The 17,327-nt window shown below is 60.2% G+C and overlaps 3 protein-coding genes across 5 annotated transcripts in view; 2 read left to right on the top strand and 1 right to left on the bottom strand.

Moving 5' to 3' along the window:
- The first annotated feature begins 372 nt into the window (after positions 1-372).
- On the top strand, positions 373-5,747 carry DUS3L (dihydrouridine synthase 3 like). The gene is made up of 13 exons (XM_004277253.4): positions 373-560; positions 1,592-1,880; positions 2,139-2,651; positions 3,027-3,068; positions 3,224-3,376; positions 3,606-3,722; positions 3,902-3,967; positions 4,048-4,158; positions 4,399-4,495; positions 4,655-4,730; positions 5,078-5,266; positions 5,342-5,470; positions 5,590-5,747. Exons 1-13 carry the CDS (start codon positions 463-465, stop codon positions 5,660-5,662), a joined length of 1,953 nt encoding a protein of 650 aa, XP_004277301.1. The 5' UTR covers positions 373-462; the 3' UTR covers positions 5,663-5,747.
- A 149-nt stretch (positions 5,748-5,896) lies between these two features.
- PRR22 (proline rich 22) lies at positions 5,897-8,027 on the top strand. The gene is made up of 3 exons (XM_004277252.4): positions 5,897-6,412; positions 6,504-6,566; positions 7,001-8,027. The coding sequence occupies exons 1-3, from the start codon at positions 6,046-6,048 to the stop codon at positions 8,008-8,010; spliced, it is 1,440 nt and encodes a 479-aa protein (XP_004277300.2). The 5' UTR covers positions 5,897-6,045; the 3' UTR covers positions 8,011-8,027.
- Positions 8,028-11,083: 3,056 nt separating this feature from the next.
- CATSPERD (cation channel sperm associated auxiliary subunit delta) overlaps positions 11,084-17,327 on the bottom strand; it is a 39,778-nt gene continuing 33,534 nt past the window's right edge. For all 3 annotated transcript variants that reach the window (XM_049707582.1, XM_049707583.1, XM_049707584.1), the window contains 3 exons: positions 16,175-16,358; positions 12,622-12,779; positions 11,084-11,332 (listed from right to left, as the gene is read on the bottom strand). In XM_049707582.1, coding sequence (XP_049563539.1) covers positions 11,095-11,332; positions 12,622-12,779; positions 16,175-16,358 — 580 coding nt within the window. In that variant the 3' untranslated portion in view covers positions 11,084-11,094. The remainder of the gene's footprint in view (positions 11,333-12,621; positions 12,780-16,174; positions 16,359-17,327) is intronic.

The raw sequence follows: 17,327 nt of genomic DNA, 5'->3' as shown, positions 1-17,327 counted from the left end.
TTGTCTTCACTACTCCTATCTCAGCTTTTAAAGGCAAGGAGTTTTTGGTCTGTTTTATTCACTACTGTATCCTTAGCATCTAGGACAACATCTAGCACACAGGCACTCGATGAGTTATTTGTTGAATGAACGCCCTAAATAAAAGTAGCAGTATTTAAACAATTAAAAACCCCATCAGGAAATCAAAACACTTCTGTGGGCCGATTGTGGCCGGCGGGAAGCCAGTTTCAGAGCCCCAAGCGGATTACTGAACGTTCCGGTTCCCGCAAAGGGCTCAGAGGTATAGACGGGACCCGAGGCCCCACCCACTGTTAGGCTCCGCCCAACGGCGTCGACGCGCATACAATGGCGTCTCTTGGAGCGACCCAGGCATGCGCATTTCACCAGTAGACCGGGGAAAGACACACGCGCGACCCGGAAGGCCTCGCCGCAACACTCCAAAGCGGGTGTGAGGGGGGGCCGATGGCGGAGGGAGCGGTGGAAGCCCCAGCAGAGAGTGGTGGCGGTGGCGAGCCAGGAGCCATCGAGCCGGAACGGGGAGTAGCGTCCATTAAACTTCAGTGAGTCGCTGGGTCGGGGGAGCAGTTCACGGAGCCTTCCCGGCACCCGTAGCGCGGCCCGAGTGGCGCATGCCGGGAGCTGGGGCAGCGGCCCAGCGCGGGAAGCTCGCAGGTTCTTCTTCTGTTTGGGCCCTTCCTTCGCTCGCAGGGTCAGCGAGCTCCCGAGGTCGCGCACGTTGGGGACTGTCACATGTGCGAAAGACACCGCGGTCCATGCCTCGGTGGGCGGGGTTTGAGGCGGAGGCCGCAGTGCATGCTGGGGAGTGTAGTCCCAGCATATGGCGGGAACAGCGCAAGTGCACCTCAGGCCAGCCGAAGTTACAGGCAGGGAATTGTGTCTGAAGTGAGTGCCCGGGGGCATGCTGGGGCTTGTAGGGCTGAAGGGCATGCTAGGAAATGTGGCGGTTCTGGACCCGTTGCAAGGCACGCGGGAACATGTAGTTTCCTTTAGCCTAACATAGCTGGGGGCATTCACACCTCACACCTGTACTTCGTCAGGCTGAGCACTGGGGACCCAGGAACAAAATACGTCCTCCCTGGGATTTCCTTGGTGGTCCAGTGGTAAAGAATCCGCCTTCCGATGTAGGGGACGTGGGCTCCATCCCTGGTGGAGGAACTAAGATCCCACTTGCTGGGGGGCAACAAAGCCCGCGTGCCACAACCACTGAGCTTGTGTGCTGCAAACTGCAGAGCCCATGCGCCCTGGAGTCTGTGCGACACAACTAGAGAGAGAGAAAACCCGCACGCCACAACTAGAGAGAAGCCTGCGCGCCACAATGAAGACCACGCGTGCAGCAACTAAGACCCGACGCAGCCAAAAAATAATAATAAAATAAAATAGGTCCTCCCTGTGGCCTTGAGGTGCTCCTAGGCTGGCGGCTGGCTAGTTCTAAGTAGTGAGCACCCCATCAGTAGAAGCATGTAATCAGGGACAAGTGTTCTCAGTCCCTTTCCCCAGCATTCATTGAATCTGAGCTCAGGGGAGGGACTTCTTCCACAAGCCCTCCTTTCCCCTGCCCTTCTGCTGGCAGATACCTAACCACCAAGGAGCACTTCCATGAATTCCTGGAAGCCAAAGGTCAGGAGAAGCCCAGACAGGAAACCGAGGCTGGAGACCCTGCTGGCAATGACCTGGATGAGCCTGAGGCCAAGCGGATCCGGCTGGAGGATGGGCAGACAGAGGACAGGCAGACAGAGGAGGCTGTTGAGCCTGGGGAGCAGCCACAGGCCCAGAAGAGGGCCCGGGGTCAGAACAAATGCCGGCCCCATGTGAAGCCCACCCACTATGACAAGAACAAGCTCTGCCCCTCCCTGGTCCAGGTGAGTGTCATTGTCTCCAGAAAGTCCCAGAGGCCTTGAGTGTGAGCCTCTCTGCCCCCTATTCAATCTTCATGACGTTATGATGTAAGTATCGTTATTGTTTCCATCTTCCAGGTGAAGAAGCTGAGGTTTGGTGAGGTTACTGACTTGTCTGAGGACACACAGTCAGGAGGGGAGAGAGCTGAGGTTCAAACCCAGGCTGCCTGGCTGCCTCAGCATCTCCCTGTCCTCCCTCATTGCCTCCCTGTTTCCCTGCAGGAATCCGCCGCTAAGTGTTTCTATGGCGACCGCTGCCGCTTCCTGCACGACGTGGGCCGCTACCTGGAGACCAAGCCAGCTGACCTGGGCCCCCACTGTGTGCTCTTTGAGACCTTCGGCAGGTGCCCCTATGGTGTGACCTGCCGCTTTGCCGGGGCCCATCTGGGGCCCGAGGGCCAGAATCTGGTGAAGGAGGGGTTGGTCCAGGCCCCGCCCATCCGCAATGGCCTGGACAAGGTCCTTCAGCAGCAACTGCGAAAGCGCAAGATCCACTTCAAGCGTGCAGAGCAGGCCCTGCGCCAGCTGAGCAAGGGCCAGCTGCCAGGCCCCGCTCCCAAAGCCACTGTCCCCGAGGTCATGGAGGCTGAGGGTGCCCCAGGGCAGGACAACTGTGACGCCCAGCAGGCCCCCCAGGGGCCGGGCACCGTTCCCCCTCCCAGGGGCCCTTTAAGGACCTGCGGGCCCCTGACAGATGAGGATGTAGTCAGGTTGCAGCCCTGTGAGAAGAAGCGGGTACGTGTCATAGGGTTCCTGCAGAGGACACTAGCAATGTTGGGGGCAGATAGAGATGGACACTCACTCCCAGCTCTGGAGGGTCCGGGCTGTGGCAGAGGGGGGCAGTGGGAAAGGCTTCCTGGAAGAGAGGGCATTGGGACTGGGGTTTTGACAGTTGAGTAGAAGTCTCTAGTGGAGGAGAACATGGAGAAAAGAACATTCCTGGTGCAGGGATTGGTTGGCCTGTGCAGAGGCACGGCGGTGAAAGGGATCCAGGCTGACTGGGGCAGATCAAAGCGTGCGGGGCAAAGACCTGGGGAGGCTGGAGGCTTGAGAGGCCTTGAAAGCCACGTTGGAGGATGGAGGTTCACTGTGCATTTTCTTTCCCACCAGCTGGACATCAGTGGCAAACTGTACCTTGCTCCCCTCACCACGGTAGGACCCACAGTGAGGTGGGCCGGGAGCTGGCAGCGTGGTCATCCCAGCAGTACCCACTGCCTCCCCGCCCTGGGGGCTTGGGGCCTGGGAGGGTGTCTGGGGTCCCTGCCTGCCGTGCCCTCACATGTGACTCTGTCCCCTGCTGTCGTCAGTGCGGGAACCTGCCCTTCCGGCGGGTCTGTAAGCGCTTTGGGGCAGATGTGACGTGCGGGGAGATGGCTGTGTGCATCAACCTGCTGCAGGGCCAGACGTCTGAGTGGGCCCTGCTCAAACGCCACCCCTGCGAGGATGTCTTCGGTGTCCAGGTCGGTGCAGCCCCGAGCGAGGGAGGGAGGGAAGGAGGGAGGGAGGAGGGGCTCTCAGCCGCCATGTTTCAGAGCCACGTTCAGGTCCGGGCTCTCCTGGCTCACCTCCCAGACCCCCTGCCTGAGCCACAGGCCAGGTGCCAGCCTGATGCACCTCCAGTAGCTGCTGGCCTTGGCACAGGGCCAGGCAGGGAGGGCCCCTCACCCACTGCCCGGCCACCCGCCACAGCTTGAGGGCGCCTTTCCCGACACCATGACCAAGTGTGCCGAGCTGCTGAACCGCACCATCGAGGTGGATTTCGTGGACATCAACGTCGGCTGCCCCATCGACCTCGTGTACAAGAAGGTACCAGCCGCTCAACCCTGGCGCCCCACGGAGGGCAGAATGTGGGTGGGCGGAGTCCCTGGGGAACCTGTGGGGGCCTGTGGGCCTCGCTTTCCCCATCTGTACAGAGAGGACAGCAGGGGGTGTCGGGCCCAGCCAGAGTCACGCGTTCCTAAGCCCGAACCGCCCGTCTCTCCCAGGGCGGGGGCTGCGCCCTCATGAACCGCTCAACCAAGTTCCAGCAGATCGTCCGTGGCATGAACCAGGTACAGCCCGAGACACCCTCCACCGCCGCCATTCCCCGCGGCCTGAGCCCGGGCCCCACCAGCCACACCCGTCCCCACAGGTGCTGGACGTGCCACTGACTGTGAAGCTCCGCACGGGTATCCACGAGCGCACGAATCTGGCCCACCGGCTGCTGCCCGAGCTGCGGGACTGGGGGGCTGCGCTGGTCACGGTGGGTCTCGGGGCACAGCGGGTGTTGGGACTCCCGAGGCGCATCCCTTTCTAACCATTGCCTCCCTTCCTGCCCCTTCCTCCTGGTCTTTGGCTCTCCCTCCATCTCTGTCTCCGTCTGTCTGTCTGTCTCTCTCTCTCAGTCTGTCTCTCCGGGGCTCTCTGGGTCTTCTTCTCTCTCTGTCTCTGTCTGATTCTCCGCCCTCTGCCCCTCCCCCCTACCTGGCTGCCTCTCCTCCAGCTCCACGGCCGCTCGCGGGAGCAGCGCTACACCAAGTTGGCCGACTGGCGGTACATCGAGCAGTGCGTGACAGCAGCCAGCCCCATGCCCCTTTTCGGTGGGTCCCCTGCTACCGGAGGCCACGCACCGGGGCCCACCCCTTACCTGGGCCCCCTCCTGCCCCGATCGGGAATGCTGCTGGGCTGACGAGAACTCCCGAAGCCCCGGCATCCCCACCTGCACGCAGCTCCCTGAGGCCCCAGTCTCTGTCCCTCAGGAAATGGGGACATCTTGTCGTACGAGGACGCCAACCGCGCCATGCAGACTGGCGTCGCTGGGATCATGATCGCCCGGTAAGTGTGCCCGGGGTGGGGATACAAAGAACCAGCCGGGGCTGCCCCTGAGCACCCAGGCTTCGGCTCGGGGAAGGTGAGGGCGCGTCTGAGTTTGTCCCCAACGCCGGTGCCCCCAGCCCGCCTGCCCACCCACTGCTCTGTTATTCCCCGGGCGGGGAGATGTCAGAGGTGGCTGCTTATGGGGCTGAGGAGGGGGACTGGACATTTCTGTAGCTGTGGGCTCAGGGTTGTGGCTTGGAACTCTTGGGCTTTGAAGGTTGTGTGAGCATGGCCAGGAGGTTGGGGACCATGGGTTTGGGGGCTGGGGTTCCGCCACCAGCCTGCTGACCACCGCCCACCCGCAGCGGCGCCCTGCTCAAGCCGTGGCTGTTCACGGAGATCAAGGAGCAGCGGCATTGGGACATCTCGTCGTCTGAGCGCCTGGACATCCTGCGGGACTTCGCACACTACGGCCTGGAGCACTGGGGCTCAGACACGCAGGGCGTGGAGAAGACACGCCGCTTCCTCCTTGAGTGGCTCTCCTTCCTGTGCAGGTGGGATCGGGGGGGCGGGGCGGGGTGCCTTGGGGAGGCCCGGCCCAACCCCATCCCTGGCGCCCCCGTCTGCAGGTACGTGCCCGTGGGCCTGCTGGAGCGGCTCCCGCAGAGGATCAATGAGCGGCCGCCCTACTACCTGGGCCGCGACTACCTGGAGACGCTCATGGCCAGCCAGAAGGCAGCCGACTGGATCCGCATCAGGTGCCCGGGAACCGCCGAGGCCCTGGGAGATAGTGCACCAGGGAGCCAGCGGGGGTGGGGCCAGCTGGGCTGGGGGCCGCCCCGCCCCAGGCCTGACCCTGCTCCCGCCCTCCTCACAGTGAGATGCTGCTGGGACCCGTGCCACCCAATTTCGTCTTCCTGCCCAAGCACAAGGCCAACGCCTACAAGTAGCTGCAGGGGCGGGCGGGGGTGTCTGAGCGCCCAGCGGGCTCCCCAAGGAATGAGAAGGCAATAAATTTTATTCTTTTAAAACCCAGCCCCTTTTGTGACCCTGAGGCTGTCTCATGCCGCCCCACCCCCCCACCCCCCCAGCTTTCCCCCACCATCCCCATCCCCACAACTCCCTCCTTCCTCACTCATTCACCAGCCCCATGCTGGCCACTGCTGGTACCCAAAGGCCTTGACCGCAAACAAACCACCATAGCTCATGAGATGGGGCCTTGGCCTGTGTGGGTGTGGATCAGGGCGGGCTGCCTGGAGGAAGGGGCCTCGGAGCTGTCAGGCAGGCATTGCTGGCAGAGGCGGAAGGCGGCAGACCAGGCCCAGTGTCCACCATGCTCTCTGTGACGCCCATCTCTGGTTGCCTTGGTTTCCCCATCTGCCCCTGCCCACCGCCCCCTCCCCCCATTACCCGGAACCCTGACCAGTGGGTGGGCCACAGCCTGGAATCCGCTGCCTGGAGTAACCGGAGAAACAGAACTCCGCAGGACTCTGTGCCTCCGCTCTGGGTGGGCTACCTGTGCTCCCACTTGCTACCCTCCTGGCCTGCGCAGCCAGGCCCCCGCCTCCCCATGCAGCACCCCAAACACTTCTACGCACCCGCCGCTCCCCAAGAAGGCTTCAGTCCCCAGAGCCTGGACGCCACCGAAGGGCCCGGCAGCCAGCCTGCTTCTGCCTGCACAGAGCCTCTTCCCGTTGTGGGTACGAGGGTGGGGAACACCCATCGGGGCAGGGACCAGGGCTCTGCCTGCCGGCCTCAGGACCCCACCCAGCTGCCTGTTTTTGTCCACAGGTTCCTCCAACGTCTGTCACCCCCCAAACCTGGAGAAAGAGGTGTTTCCAGCTCCTCCAGCAGGTACCGGCCTCCCACCAACCCTTGATGACTGGGGAGTGGGCAGGGGCATCTTGCTCCCACCCCTGACCCTAGGTGGCTCCTGCCTCCGAAGGCAAGGCCCGAATCCCTGTCCTCCAGAGAGACCCCTGGACCAAGGTCTGTGTCCGTCATCCCCTAGCTGGGGCCCTGAAGCCAAAGCCTGTCTCTTGTTCCCCAAACAGGTCTCCCAAAGCCAGGTCGGTGTCCCCGCCCCCCAGATGGGCCCCCAAAGCAAGGCCTGGGTCCCCTGACCTCTAGAGAGGGCCCCAAAGGCAAAGCCTACGCCCCTGTTCCCCAAATGGACCCCAAAGTTGGTCCGTGTCTCCATGCCCCAGACGTGCCCCACGGTTTGGACCTCCTCCACCCCAGGCGGGTCCCAGAACTGCCCCTCTCAGGGCCACCCTCCCTGGCCACAGGTTTCCAGATGGCTCCCTGCGGCTGCTTCTTTGACCCCCGCGTCTACCGAATCGAGTGGACCACCACCGACTTCGGCCAGTCGTCCCTGTACAAGCTGGCGGCCAGGGGCCCCGCCTCGCCAGGCACCTACTTCCTGGACGCACAGCACTGCCTCAGGGCCCCGGTGCCGCCCCCACTGTTACCCCACTACCAGCCGCCCCCTGCGGGGCCCCGGTACCGCATGCCCTGCTTCCCGCCCGAGGGGCCCGGGCCCGAGGCCCTGGGCTTCGTAGGGGACGGAGTGCCCCCCGCCTTGGTCAAGCAAGGCCTGGCGCCCCTGCTGCCCCCCAAGGAGAGCGAGCTGCCCCCGCTGCTCATCACGCTGCCCGCCGAGGCCACGCTGCCCCCTGGCGCCTATGGCCCTCTCAGGGGCCGCTTGACCCAGCTGGATGGGCCCGGCGAGCCCCTGACCTTCACCTTCAAGGAGCCGCCCCCTGGCGCCGGGCCCGGCCTGCTGTACCCGCCGGGCCCCACCGAGCCCAAGGCAGCCCCGCTGGGGCCAGGCGAGGCCAGGACCCCTGAGGTGGCCAGGGCCTTCACGCCGCCCAAGAAGGTGATGCTCGAGGATGCGATGAAGCTCTTTGACTGCCTGCCGGGCGGCCCCGAGCCCGCTGGGGCCCCATGCAAGTCCCCTGGGCCTGCCCTGCCCAACAGCGGGGGCAGTGGGAACGACTCGTTCAGTGACATCCGCTCATTGCACCTGCCCGACGAGCTGCTGTCCTCGGACTACAGCGTGCCCGAGGTCCTGGATATTGTGTCCGACATGGACTTCTTTTACAACTTAAAGGCGCTGGACGAGGAGCCGCCGCCCTGCCCGGGGGTGCCCCCCACCGCCAAGCCCGGCAAGAGGAAGGCCGGCAACCCGACTGCCAGGAAGGGGAGGCAGGGCAGCAAGGGCAAGCAGGCTGTGGTCCCCACCAGCGCCACCCCATTGGGGCCCAGGCAGGACCTGGGAGCCGCCCCGCATTAAAGCGGATTTGAGCTGTTTGCGCAGTGTCCGGTCGGTGGCATTCGGGGGCTGTGGGCTGTCCCCTCGCCCGCCCTGTCGTCCAGCGGGCCCCAGGCCACGTGGTGAGGCCCCTCAGGACCCTGGCGCCTTCTGGGTGCCGGGCTTCCAGAGTAGAGACGGGGAGCCCTAGACTTGGGGTTCGGGACAATCCCTCGTCTCCTAGCACCAGAAAATCCAAGTCAGCCGGCAGGGATGGGGGGCTGCTAGGAGGTGGGGAGACACTGCCCGGACTCCTGCACTGCAAGGATTTCACCTCCATGTTTGATGGGGAAAGTCAGGTCTGCCCAGAGATGGGCAGGAACTTGCCTGGAGACACAGCAGCAAGCGGGGTGAGGCCTGGGGAGAGGCCTGCGGGCTGAGCTCGGCCTCAGCCCAGGTGGAGGGGCGGGTGTCGCCGATGGTGAATGGGAAGGCGTCCGCTCGTGTTCACGCGGAGAGCTGGGGGGCCTGGGGTGCAGAGGCAAGTGCTGGGTGGAGGTCTGAGCGTGGGGGCAGGGCAGGCATGTGGGAGACGGTGTCCACCTGGCACACGGGTGACCCAAACGGGCATGCACGTGATGGGGCGTGCAGAGTGCACCTGCAGCAGCGGCATTGGGACATCTCGTCGTTGATGGTCCCCCAGGTGCCTGGAGCCCTGCAGTCCCCCACGGAGCCCCTGCCTCTTCACGTCCCCCCAGCTGGGGGCCAGAGGCCAGGGTGGGCGTGCCTGTCCCAGGATGGGCATCCAGCCAGGCCCTCCCAGGATGGGCATCCAGCCAGGCCCCGGGTGCCGAGTCTCCGCCTCGGGCCCAGCCACACCTGGGTTCTGCTTCCCGGGGTGGGGGTGGGGGGGCGGGCACAGGGCGGGCTTGCGGTGGTTTGGGAGCTTCAGTGCTCACACCTGTTCCCTCCTGCCCCAGCTCCTTCCCTCTCCAGTCCACGGAGCTCCCTCCCCCCTGTACCCTGGGCCAGGCTCTCGTCTGCCTTTCGCTTCTGGAGAGCCCAGGGCAGCTGCCAGCCGCACCCTCCCCTGAAATACTCCAGGCGACTGAAGGGGGTGAGTCGGTTTCCCAGTGACACCTAAGGAGGTAAGGAGAGATGGACCGCCCCTTGCCTGCCAGAGGAAGGGCCCTCCTGCCCCAGGCCCTGGGCTGGGTCTCGGGGACCTTCCCTGCTGGGGCACCCCGGGCGCTTGACTAGGACCCAGGAGGTGGCCGCGTGTGGGCAGGGGGTCTTGGCTGCCAGCACCACGCCTTGAGCCTGCGGGTCCCAGGGCTCGGAGACCGAGGTGGCCAGCCAGGCTGGGCTGTACCGGGATCATCGCCTGTCTGTGTTGTGAACAGGATGCGGGCCTGGAGGAGCTATGAGCTCCCTTCCCTCACTTCCTTCTGAGCCTGCTGTGCCTGCAGCCGTGTTAGGGGTATTTTCGAGACAAATATGAAGTACCCCCAAGAAGGGAAGGCCCTGGCAAACGAGGCGGATGCGACAGGATGGGCTTGGTTTTCTTTAAGATTAATGCGGGCCGAGGGTCGTGAAACGAGTATCACCTGACAGCCTAACCCGTCCCCTCCAGAGAGGCGTGGAAGGTGGACCAGGCAGCCCCCGGAGGTGCGGGTGAGGTGACTGCCCACTGCAGTGGGTGTGGGAGTGGAGGTGTTTCTGTTTCTGTTTTTTTTTTTTTTGTAGTACGCGGGCCTCTCACTGTTGTGGCCTCTCCCGTTGCGGAGCACAGGCTCCGGACGCGCAGGCTCAGCAGCCGTGGCTCACGGGCCCAGCCGCTCCGCGGCATGTGGGATCTTCCCAGACCGGGGCACGAACCCGTGTCCCCTGCATCGGCAGGCGGACTCTCAACCACTGCGCCACCAGGGAAGCCCGGGAGTGGAGGTTTTTAATGACTGGTGGAGACCGTATTGGGCAATTTTTTTTTTTTTTTGGCCGAGCCACTTGCGGGATCGTAGTTCCCGACCAGGGATTGAACCCAGGCCCCAGGAGTGAAAGCACAGAGTCCTACCACGGGACCGCCAGGGAATTCCCAGTATTGGGCAGTTTAAATGACCGTCAGATGTGTTCTTTTAACCTAAGAGTGATCAGAAAATTTATTGAGAAAGTTTTCACTAGAATGAGACAGCTGTCCCATGCCACCTGAGGTTTGAATGAATTGTGGGAGAGGGAAGTTCTGAACAGATGGATAGACTGATCAAACGTACATATACATGTATGTGTACATTGTATGCACACCTATATGTGTACTCACATGTGCACATACGTATCTGTACACATGCATACACGCATGTACACGTGTGGGCATGCATGGTATCTACACATATGTGTGCGCATTATACAGTGCTCATATGTGACATATACACACCGCCCACACATGCATGCACGTGTGTATGTGAACGTGTACTATAGACATGCATACACACGTAGATTGCAGATATACGTGTACATGTGCGCACACAGGCAATATGCATGCACTCACACATGCACACTACACATGTGCACGCCTCACGCACCTACATGTTATATACATGCGTGTATACATACATGTACACACGTGTGCATGCATAACGCAGGTACTGTAAAATGTGCTGTGCTTCCAAATTTTATTCATGGACATCACAAAACACACGTAAGCGTGTCGGTCTGTGTATATGTCAGGGCTCATCAACAGAGGTGGACCCACCCCCCGTCCCCGTCTTCTGCAGCCCCCGCCCTTCTCCTTGGGTCTCATGTTTCTCTAAGAGAACACGTCAAGTGTCCGATGCATCTCTGGGGCTTGCCGATTAGTGCTCCCACCGCATGCCGGTGCGGGCTCGTTTCACCAAAAGCTCGTGTTCGCTAGGACTTGGGCTGCCCACCTCCTCACTGTTAACAGCCCACGTAGGTGCCGTAGTTCAAAGGGACTCTGGCGCCAGAATGTTGAGGGGGGCAGGTGGGTGTAGAAAAACCACAAACCATGAGCGATACCCACTGCTACCGGCTCTCTTACCAAACACTTTATTTCAAGACAACTCTGCCCCCTCCCTGCCACCCCGCCACCCCACCTCCACGCCCCGGTCGTGCTCAGCCCCTGGCCCAGACACACGCACAAGACTTCCTGCATCTCCTGCGCAGCCTGACCCAGAAGCCCTTGACCCTGAGGCCCTGCTCAGTGTGCAGCAGCTCGGGGATCAGGTAGGCCAGCCATACAGACAGCAGGGTGGCCCCCGTGAGCAGGACGATGGTGATCTCAGGCGGGAAGATGGGCAGTGGGAAGGCCCCGTAGACGTAGACGCTGAATGTGGTCTCCAGGTGACAGTAGCTGCGAGGGGCGGGCAGGGAGAGGCCGTGGGGCACCGCCTTTGGGGGCCTCACCCTTCACCCCAGCAAACTGGTTTTTTGTTTTTTTCGGCCACGCTGCTCAGCTTGCGGGGTCTTAGTTCCCCGATCGAGGATCGAACCCAGGTCCTCAGCAGTGAAAGCACAGAGCCTAACCACTGGACCGCCAGGGAATTCCCCCAGCAAACGTTTTAAAACTCACGGGGACAAGAGCTGGGCCTGGAGCATTGACTCCGGGCACTGAGTTCCATTTATATCCACTTAACTTCTATCTATAACTCTGCAGTCGTCTCTGTATTGTGTTGGCCAAAAAGTTCGTTTGGGTTTTTCTGTAACATCTTACATATTTTAGCAGAGGCCATATTTTTCCCCAGGACCCCTGTGGTCCCCTGCTCTGGAGACAAGGGATTCCCACCCCCTCCATGCCCAGGCTTAGTCTGGGGGGCGGGCAGCAGAGACCAACAAAGCACTCATCACAGTGGACGCGGAGTGGGGGGCGTGAGGGGGGCCACAAGCGTCCCTCAGGTGGCTGTGAGCAAGTGGGAATGGCAGGATGGAGGGAAGGACACCCAGGTAAGTGGGGGGAAGTCGTTGGGGGCTCTGCTGGAGGCAAGGTGCAGGGAGGGCAGGGGATGAGCCTTGCAGGCAGACCCCTCTCTCCCCTGGGCATCCCCACTCCGGTGCCTTCCGCCTGTGGCGTCCCAGAGCTGGTCCAGGGTCTGGGACCTTTAGGGAAGGCAGGGTCTCCCCGCGCTTTTGGAGGTGGACTTTGTGTCCGTCTGGAAGGGATAGGTGATGGGGGAGCGGGGAAGAATGCCGCCCATATTCCCCCTCCCAGTGGGAGACGTTAATGATCTGAACAGCACAGTGGGTGGCGAGTATGGGCAGCCAGCTCCTGGGGCAGGGTCGGGCCGGCCTGTAATGAGTGTCGGTTTCCGTGGTGTCAGTACTCCAGCTGCCAGCGGGAAGCCAACCGGCTTGCAAAATCCCTGAATATCTAATGATCAGTGTTTGGGAGCCCGTCTACCCCGGCCCCTGCACCCCACCTGTTGGACATGGCATGAGTGTGACTCTGGTCCCTGAGGGCAGGGACAGGGCTGCTGGTCATTGCTGTTCCCCCGGCACCCAGCATGGCCTTTGAATGAGGATGTATTTAGCAAGTGAACAAATGTCATCCTAGAGGAGGGAGAAAAGTGGGTCCCCCTCATGTGTGCAGCCTGCCCCCAGAGAGCCAGCTGTTCCCGCAGAGGCCCCTGGCACAGGGCGACTCACCTGTAGTATGGGTCCACGATGGAAATGAAGAAGATGTAGATGCCGTTTCTTTGGTCGAAAACGACCTTGTTCTCTGTCGGGCCTCCCAGGATCTGATACGGGACTTTGGGCCATCTCAGGGGTGCGTTGTTCTTAGGGTCGTGGCAGCTCACATAATTCTAGGGAGGAGGACAGAGACATGCCTGCTGGCCCCGGGGGCTGGGGAGCACCGTGCCAGCCCACAGGTGCTACCGCCGCACACACGGCCCCACCGGTGCCACCACCCACCAGCACCCATGGGTGTGAGTCCAGGACCAAGTGCCCGCTGGGCAGGCCAGCCGATTTGTGACTGTGGAGCCCGTGCCCCCTGCGGTGGAATCGTGGAGTCCTAACCACTGGACCGCCAGGGAATTCCGCCCCCCTCCCACAAGCAACTGTAAAATGAGGAAGCTCTTCGTTTCCCCTTCTAGTGTGGACACAGCTCTCCAGCAAGAGGTAGCATCTGGGCAGAACCCCAAACCTGCTTTCAACAATGTTCTGGGCCCAGAAGCCCGGCGGCCACATGGAGAGCCATGTCCCTAACAGAAGCCTTGTACACGGGTGAGAAGACCTTGATGCCCCTGCACGGGTGGCCTCCGCCAAAGCCATGTGGGGCACAGGAGCTGCCCACCTGAGCCACGGATTTGTGAGAAACAGTAAATCCCACTGAATTCGGGGCTGATTTGTTTTGTAGTGCTGGGTAATGGAAAGAGCTGTCCCGTGTACTACTATTGAGAAAGTTCAAACGTTGTCAGAATCAAAAAGCAAACGTGTCCACGGTGTGGGTGGCCACCTGGATGGGCGTCGTTTGTCCCCAGACCCTGCTGCCGGGGCCGTGGGAATGGATGGAGGGCAAACACCTGACTTCAGCTGTGCCAGGCCACCTGGCCCTCCTCGGATGCAACAACGGCAGCAATACTTCCTCTCGGTTGTTGATGGTTCCCCAGGTGCCTGGAGCCCTGCAGTCCCCCACGGAGCCCCTGCCTCTTCACGTCCCCCCCAGCACAGTCGTCCCGCTGCCCTGGCCCCTCCTCTTGGCCTCTTTGGCAAACACATCCTTCAGTTACCACGCAACACACAAAAGACTTCCAAACCAACGCCAGCCCTGACCTGTCTCCCTATGTTTTGCTGGCCACTGGGCTCCCTCCTCCTCGGTGGCACCTTGAATTCAGCAGGTGTAGAATGAAGCTGTGTGTGTTTCCCTCCACTGCTAGCTTCATCCCTGAGCCAGTATCTGCCCGGGTGCTCAGGCTGGAAACTGGGGGGCCGTGCTTGACGCTTACCTCCTCTTCCTCCGACATCCAGTCCGTCACCAGGTCCTACTTTTTGTGCCCCTGCCTCACACTGAATGTTGGAGTCCCCAACCCCCATTCGTATGTTGAAGCCCCATCCCCCAGTGGGATGGTATTTGGAGGTGGGGCAGTGGGAAGTGATAAGGTTTTGATGAGGTCCTGAGGGTTGGGCCCCTATAATGGGATTACTCCCCTTATAAGAAGAGACACCAGAAAACTAAAGCAGGGTCTCGAAGAGATATTTGCACACCCGCGTTCGTAGCAGCACCATTCATAACAGCCAAAAGGTGGAAGCAAGCCAGGTGTCCACTGACAGATCATGGATAAAAAGTGTGGTCCGTACCCACTAATGGAATGTTATCCAGCCTTAAAAAGGAAGGATATCCTGACCTATGCTACAATGTGGATGAACCTTGAGGACATGATGCTCAGTCAAAGAAGCCAGACGCAGGACAAATACTGTGTGATCCCACTCACAGGAGGTCCCTAGAGACAGTCACAGAGACAGGAAGTAGATGGTGGGGGCCGGGGGCTGGGGGAGGGGATGGGGAGTGAGTGTTTCATGGGGACAGAGTTTCAGTTTGGGAAGATGAGAAAGTTCTGGAGATGGAGGGTGGGGACGGTTGCCCAACTGTGTGAATGTGTTTAATGCCACTGAGCTGTGCGCTTAAACATGGTTAAGATGGTCAATTTTATGTTATGCATATTTGACCACAATTAAAATTTTTTAAAAAATCCTTTGGGAGTAAAAGAAAAAAAGCTGGGCTGCATAAAAACTATGTGAAATAAAAAAGGAGACAGCTGCTTTGCCTAACGACCATTTATTTGCCACAGCTAGCTCCACCTCATGGTTTTTAGTGGTTCAGTGGTTCAGTTTTAGCGGTTCAGGGGCTTTTTAACAGCCCGTCCAATGACTGTGCTGGACATGCAGGCATTGTGGCTCGGTCTTGATAGAAAAACCCTCAGGGTTCTACAAAATCGGCCACCAGGGCTGATGGGGGAAAAAAAAGTAATGGGACAATCTCTTCAATTTATGCATGCCACTTTGAACGAAAGGGCTAATAAAAAGAATGCAAATACAAACACCGGCACAGTCAGAAAATAATAAATAAGCAAAGCTCCGTGTGTGGCTTGTTCTTTTTTCTTAAGAAACGGTCAGGGAGGTGGTGTTTGGGTAACCTTGCGAATGCACAAAACGCATACCCGAGTTGTAGGAGTTACACGCTTTAAAATCGTTCATTATCGGTTATGTGAATTTCACCTCGGTTAAAAAATAAATAAAACCAACGTCACCAACCAAAATACATGACCAAACTCACTCGATGGAATGGGGTGTAAGGAACGGGTGAGGCTGCGGGCTTTTAAGAAAGCAAATACAAAATTAAGGAGCCGGGAGTTCTCGCTGGAACCGGCTTTGGGCGCGAAGAGCGCGCGCGCCCCTGCTGGTGACGTGGCCGCATTGCGCCGTGTTCTTGCCCTCGGCGTTGAGAGGCTGAGGGTGGATGGAAACTAATTAATATGCGCCAGAAGCCCCCCCCACCCCCAGAGGAACAATGCGATGTCTTCCTTTCACTGACACCATAACCTTATTTGTCAATCGTGTACCAACCAACGTTCGTGATAGAAACGCTCGTTGAGCAGAACGGACCGTAAGTATAATCAGCCCCTTAAATAATGGGCATTTGGATGGTTCCAGAATTTTGCGCATCATCAGCAGTGTGCTCCATGAGCGCCTTCGTCCCTACACCTCCGATCGTCTCCGATTCCCTTGGGAGAGAGTCCCAAAGAGTTTGTGCGTCTTACATTTCCATCCCCTGACGCCCCATCAAGGGACTGAATGTCTGCCCTGCACCGCCCCCCCCATTCATATGCCGAAACCTACCCCAGAAGGTGATGTATTAGGAGGCGGGGCCTTTGGGAGGTGATTAGGTCCTGGGGGTGGAGCCCTCCTGAAGGAGATTGGCGCCCTTATAAAGGGACCCAGGAGCGCTCCCTCGCCCCTTCTGCCGTGTGAGGACACAGAAGGCACCACCCGGGAACCAGACACCAAATCTGCTGGCGCCTTGATCTTGGACTCAGCCTCCAGAACCGTGAGAAACCAATGCTGCTGTTACAAGCCACAGGCTCTATGGTGATCTTTACAGCAGCCCGGACAGACCGAGTCGGCCCCCAACACACAGTGGGCCTGACCAGTCGTCGCCTTCTGCGACCTGTTTTGGGAATAATCAGAACGCAGGCCCTACCTCTCGGTCCCAGGCGAAGGGCCCTTTGTCGCCGGCCGTCTTGGCGATGGTGGTCCAGTTCTGCGGCTGGGAACTGCAGAGGGCCATGTCGGCCGTCAGGGAGTACGTGTACGTGAACAGCCCGTTCACCTCCAGCAGGACGTACTCGGCCTCGACCACCTCCTGGAACTTTCCTTCCCTCCACCTGGGACACACCATGCACAGGTGAGGCTGCTGGGGGGCCGTCAGGGGTGGGGGAGGCTGGGGGCCCTGATGTGTTGTGAGACCATCTGGGGGTGGTGGGAGGTGGCAGGGCAGGGCAGGGCCACCCCCACCCCCCACCAGGCTGACACTTCTGGGACAGTCAACGCGGATATGCAGTGGCAGGTGGTGACAGGACGCTGACGGGGTCGGGGTCGGGGACTGGGGGTTGCTAATTTTTTGACACCTGTAAACATTCCAGAGGTATACATTTAGGGCGGTGAATTAAGGTTTTTCTAAATCCTTATTTGGGGGAGAATCCCCTGGTGGTCCAGTGGTTAGGGGTCCGGGATTCCACTGCCGCGTACCTGGCTTCCATCCCTGGACGGGGAACTAAGGTACCCGCAAGACGCGGGGGCCAAAAAAAAGAAAAACAAAACTTATTTTTGGATGCACGTTTGTCTCCTGCCAGGTTGGGGCTTACACCCCTCCTCTGATGGGACCCTTCCCTTCTTCCTCACCCCAGGCCGGCAGGCACCCCACCACGTGGCAGCTCTGAGTTAGGGGCGTGCCCGGCCCACAGTCTCACCTGGGTGTGGGACTGAGGCCTCGAGGAGCTAACACGTGACGTTCTAATGAACCTAAGTGTTGCCACGTGTGAGTGGTTTCTACCACCGTTCAGTCTGTCAACAACTATTTAGTGCAGTGGTCTGCGGGGGGCGGTGTGGGGGTGGGGACGGAATGAAGGAAGACAGAATCCATGGAAGGGGGCAGAGCGAGTGGCATGGCCTGAAATGTGTCCCCCAAATTCCTATGTGAAGCCCTAACCCCCGTGCGACTGGATTTGGAGGTGGGGCCTTTAACGAGGCAATCGAAGTTGAGTGAGGTCATAAGGGTGGGCCCTGATGCCACGGGAAGTGGCAGCCTCTGCGGCCAAGGAGAGAGGCCTGGGGGAAGCAGCCTGCCCACACCT

The sequence above is a fragment of the Orcinus orca genome, chromosome 3, assembly GCF_937001465.1.
Source record: "Orcinus orca chromosome 3, mOrcOrc1.1, whole genome shotgun sequence".
Lineage (NCBI taxonomy): Eukaryota > Metazoa > Chordata > Mammalia > Artiodactyla > Delphinidae > Orcinus > Orcinus orca.
The sequence above is the reverse complement of the archived record's forward strand: the minus strand, read 5'-3'. Positions and strand labels throughout refer to the sequence as shown.

Bases quoted from the DNA above. Each gene is read 5' to 3' on its own strand.
- DUS3L (XM_004277253.4), top strand. From the start codon at position 463: ATGGCGGAGGGAGCGGTGGAAGCCCCAGCAGAGAGTGGTGGCGGTGGC. The intron at 561-1,591 runs GTGAGTCGCTGG...TTCTGCTGGCAG, and splicing joins GTAGCGTCCATTAAACTTCA to ATACCTAACCACCAAGGAGC. The intron at 5,267-5,341 runs GTGGGATCGGGG...CCCCGTCTGCAG, and splicing joins TGGCTCTCCTTCCTGTGCAG to GTACGTGCCCGTGGGCCTGC.
- PRR22 (XM_004277252.4), top strand. From the start codon at position 6,046: ATGCTCTCTGTGACGCCCATCTCTGGTTGCCTTGGTTTCCCCATCTGC. The intron at 6,413-6,503 runs GTACGAGGGTGG...TTTTGTCCACAG, and splicing joins AGAGCCTCTTCCCGTTGTGG to GTTCCTCCAACGTCTGTCAC. The intron at 6,567-7,000 runs GTACCGGCCTCC...CCCTGGCCACAG, and splicing joins GTTTCCAGCTCCTCCAGCAG to GTTTCCAGATGGCTCCCTGC.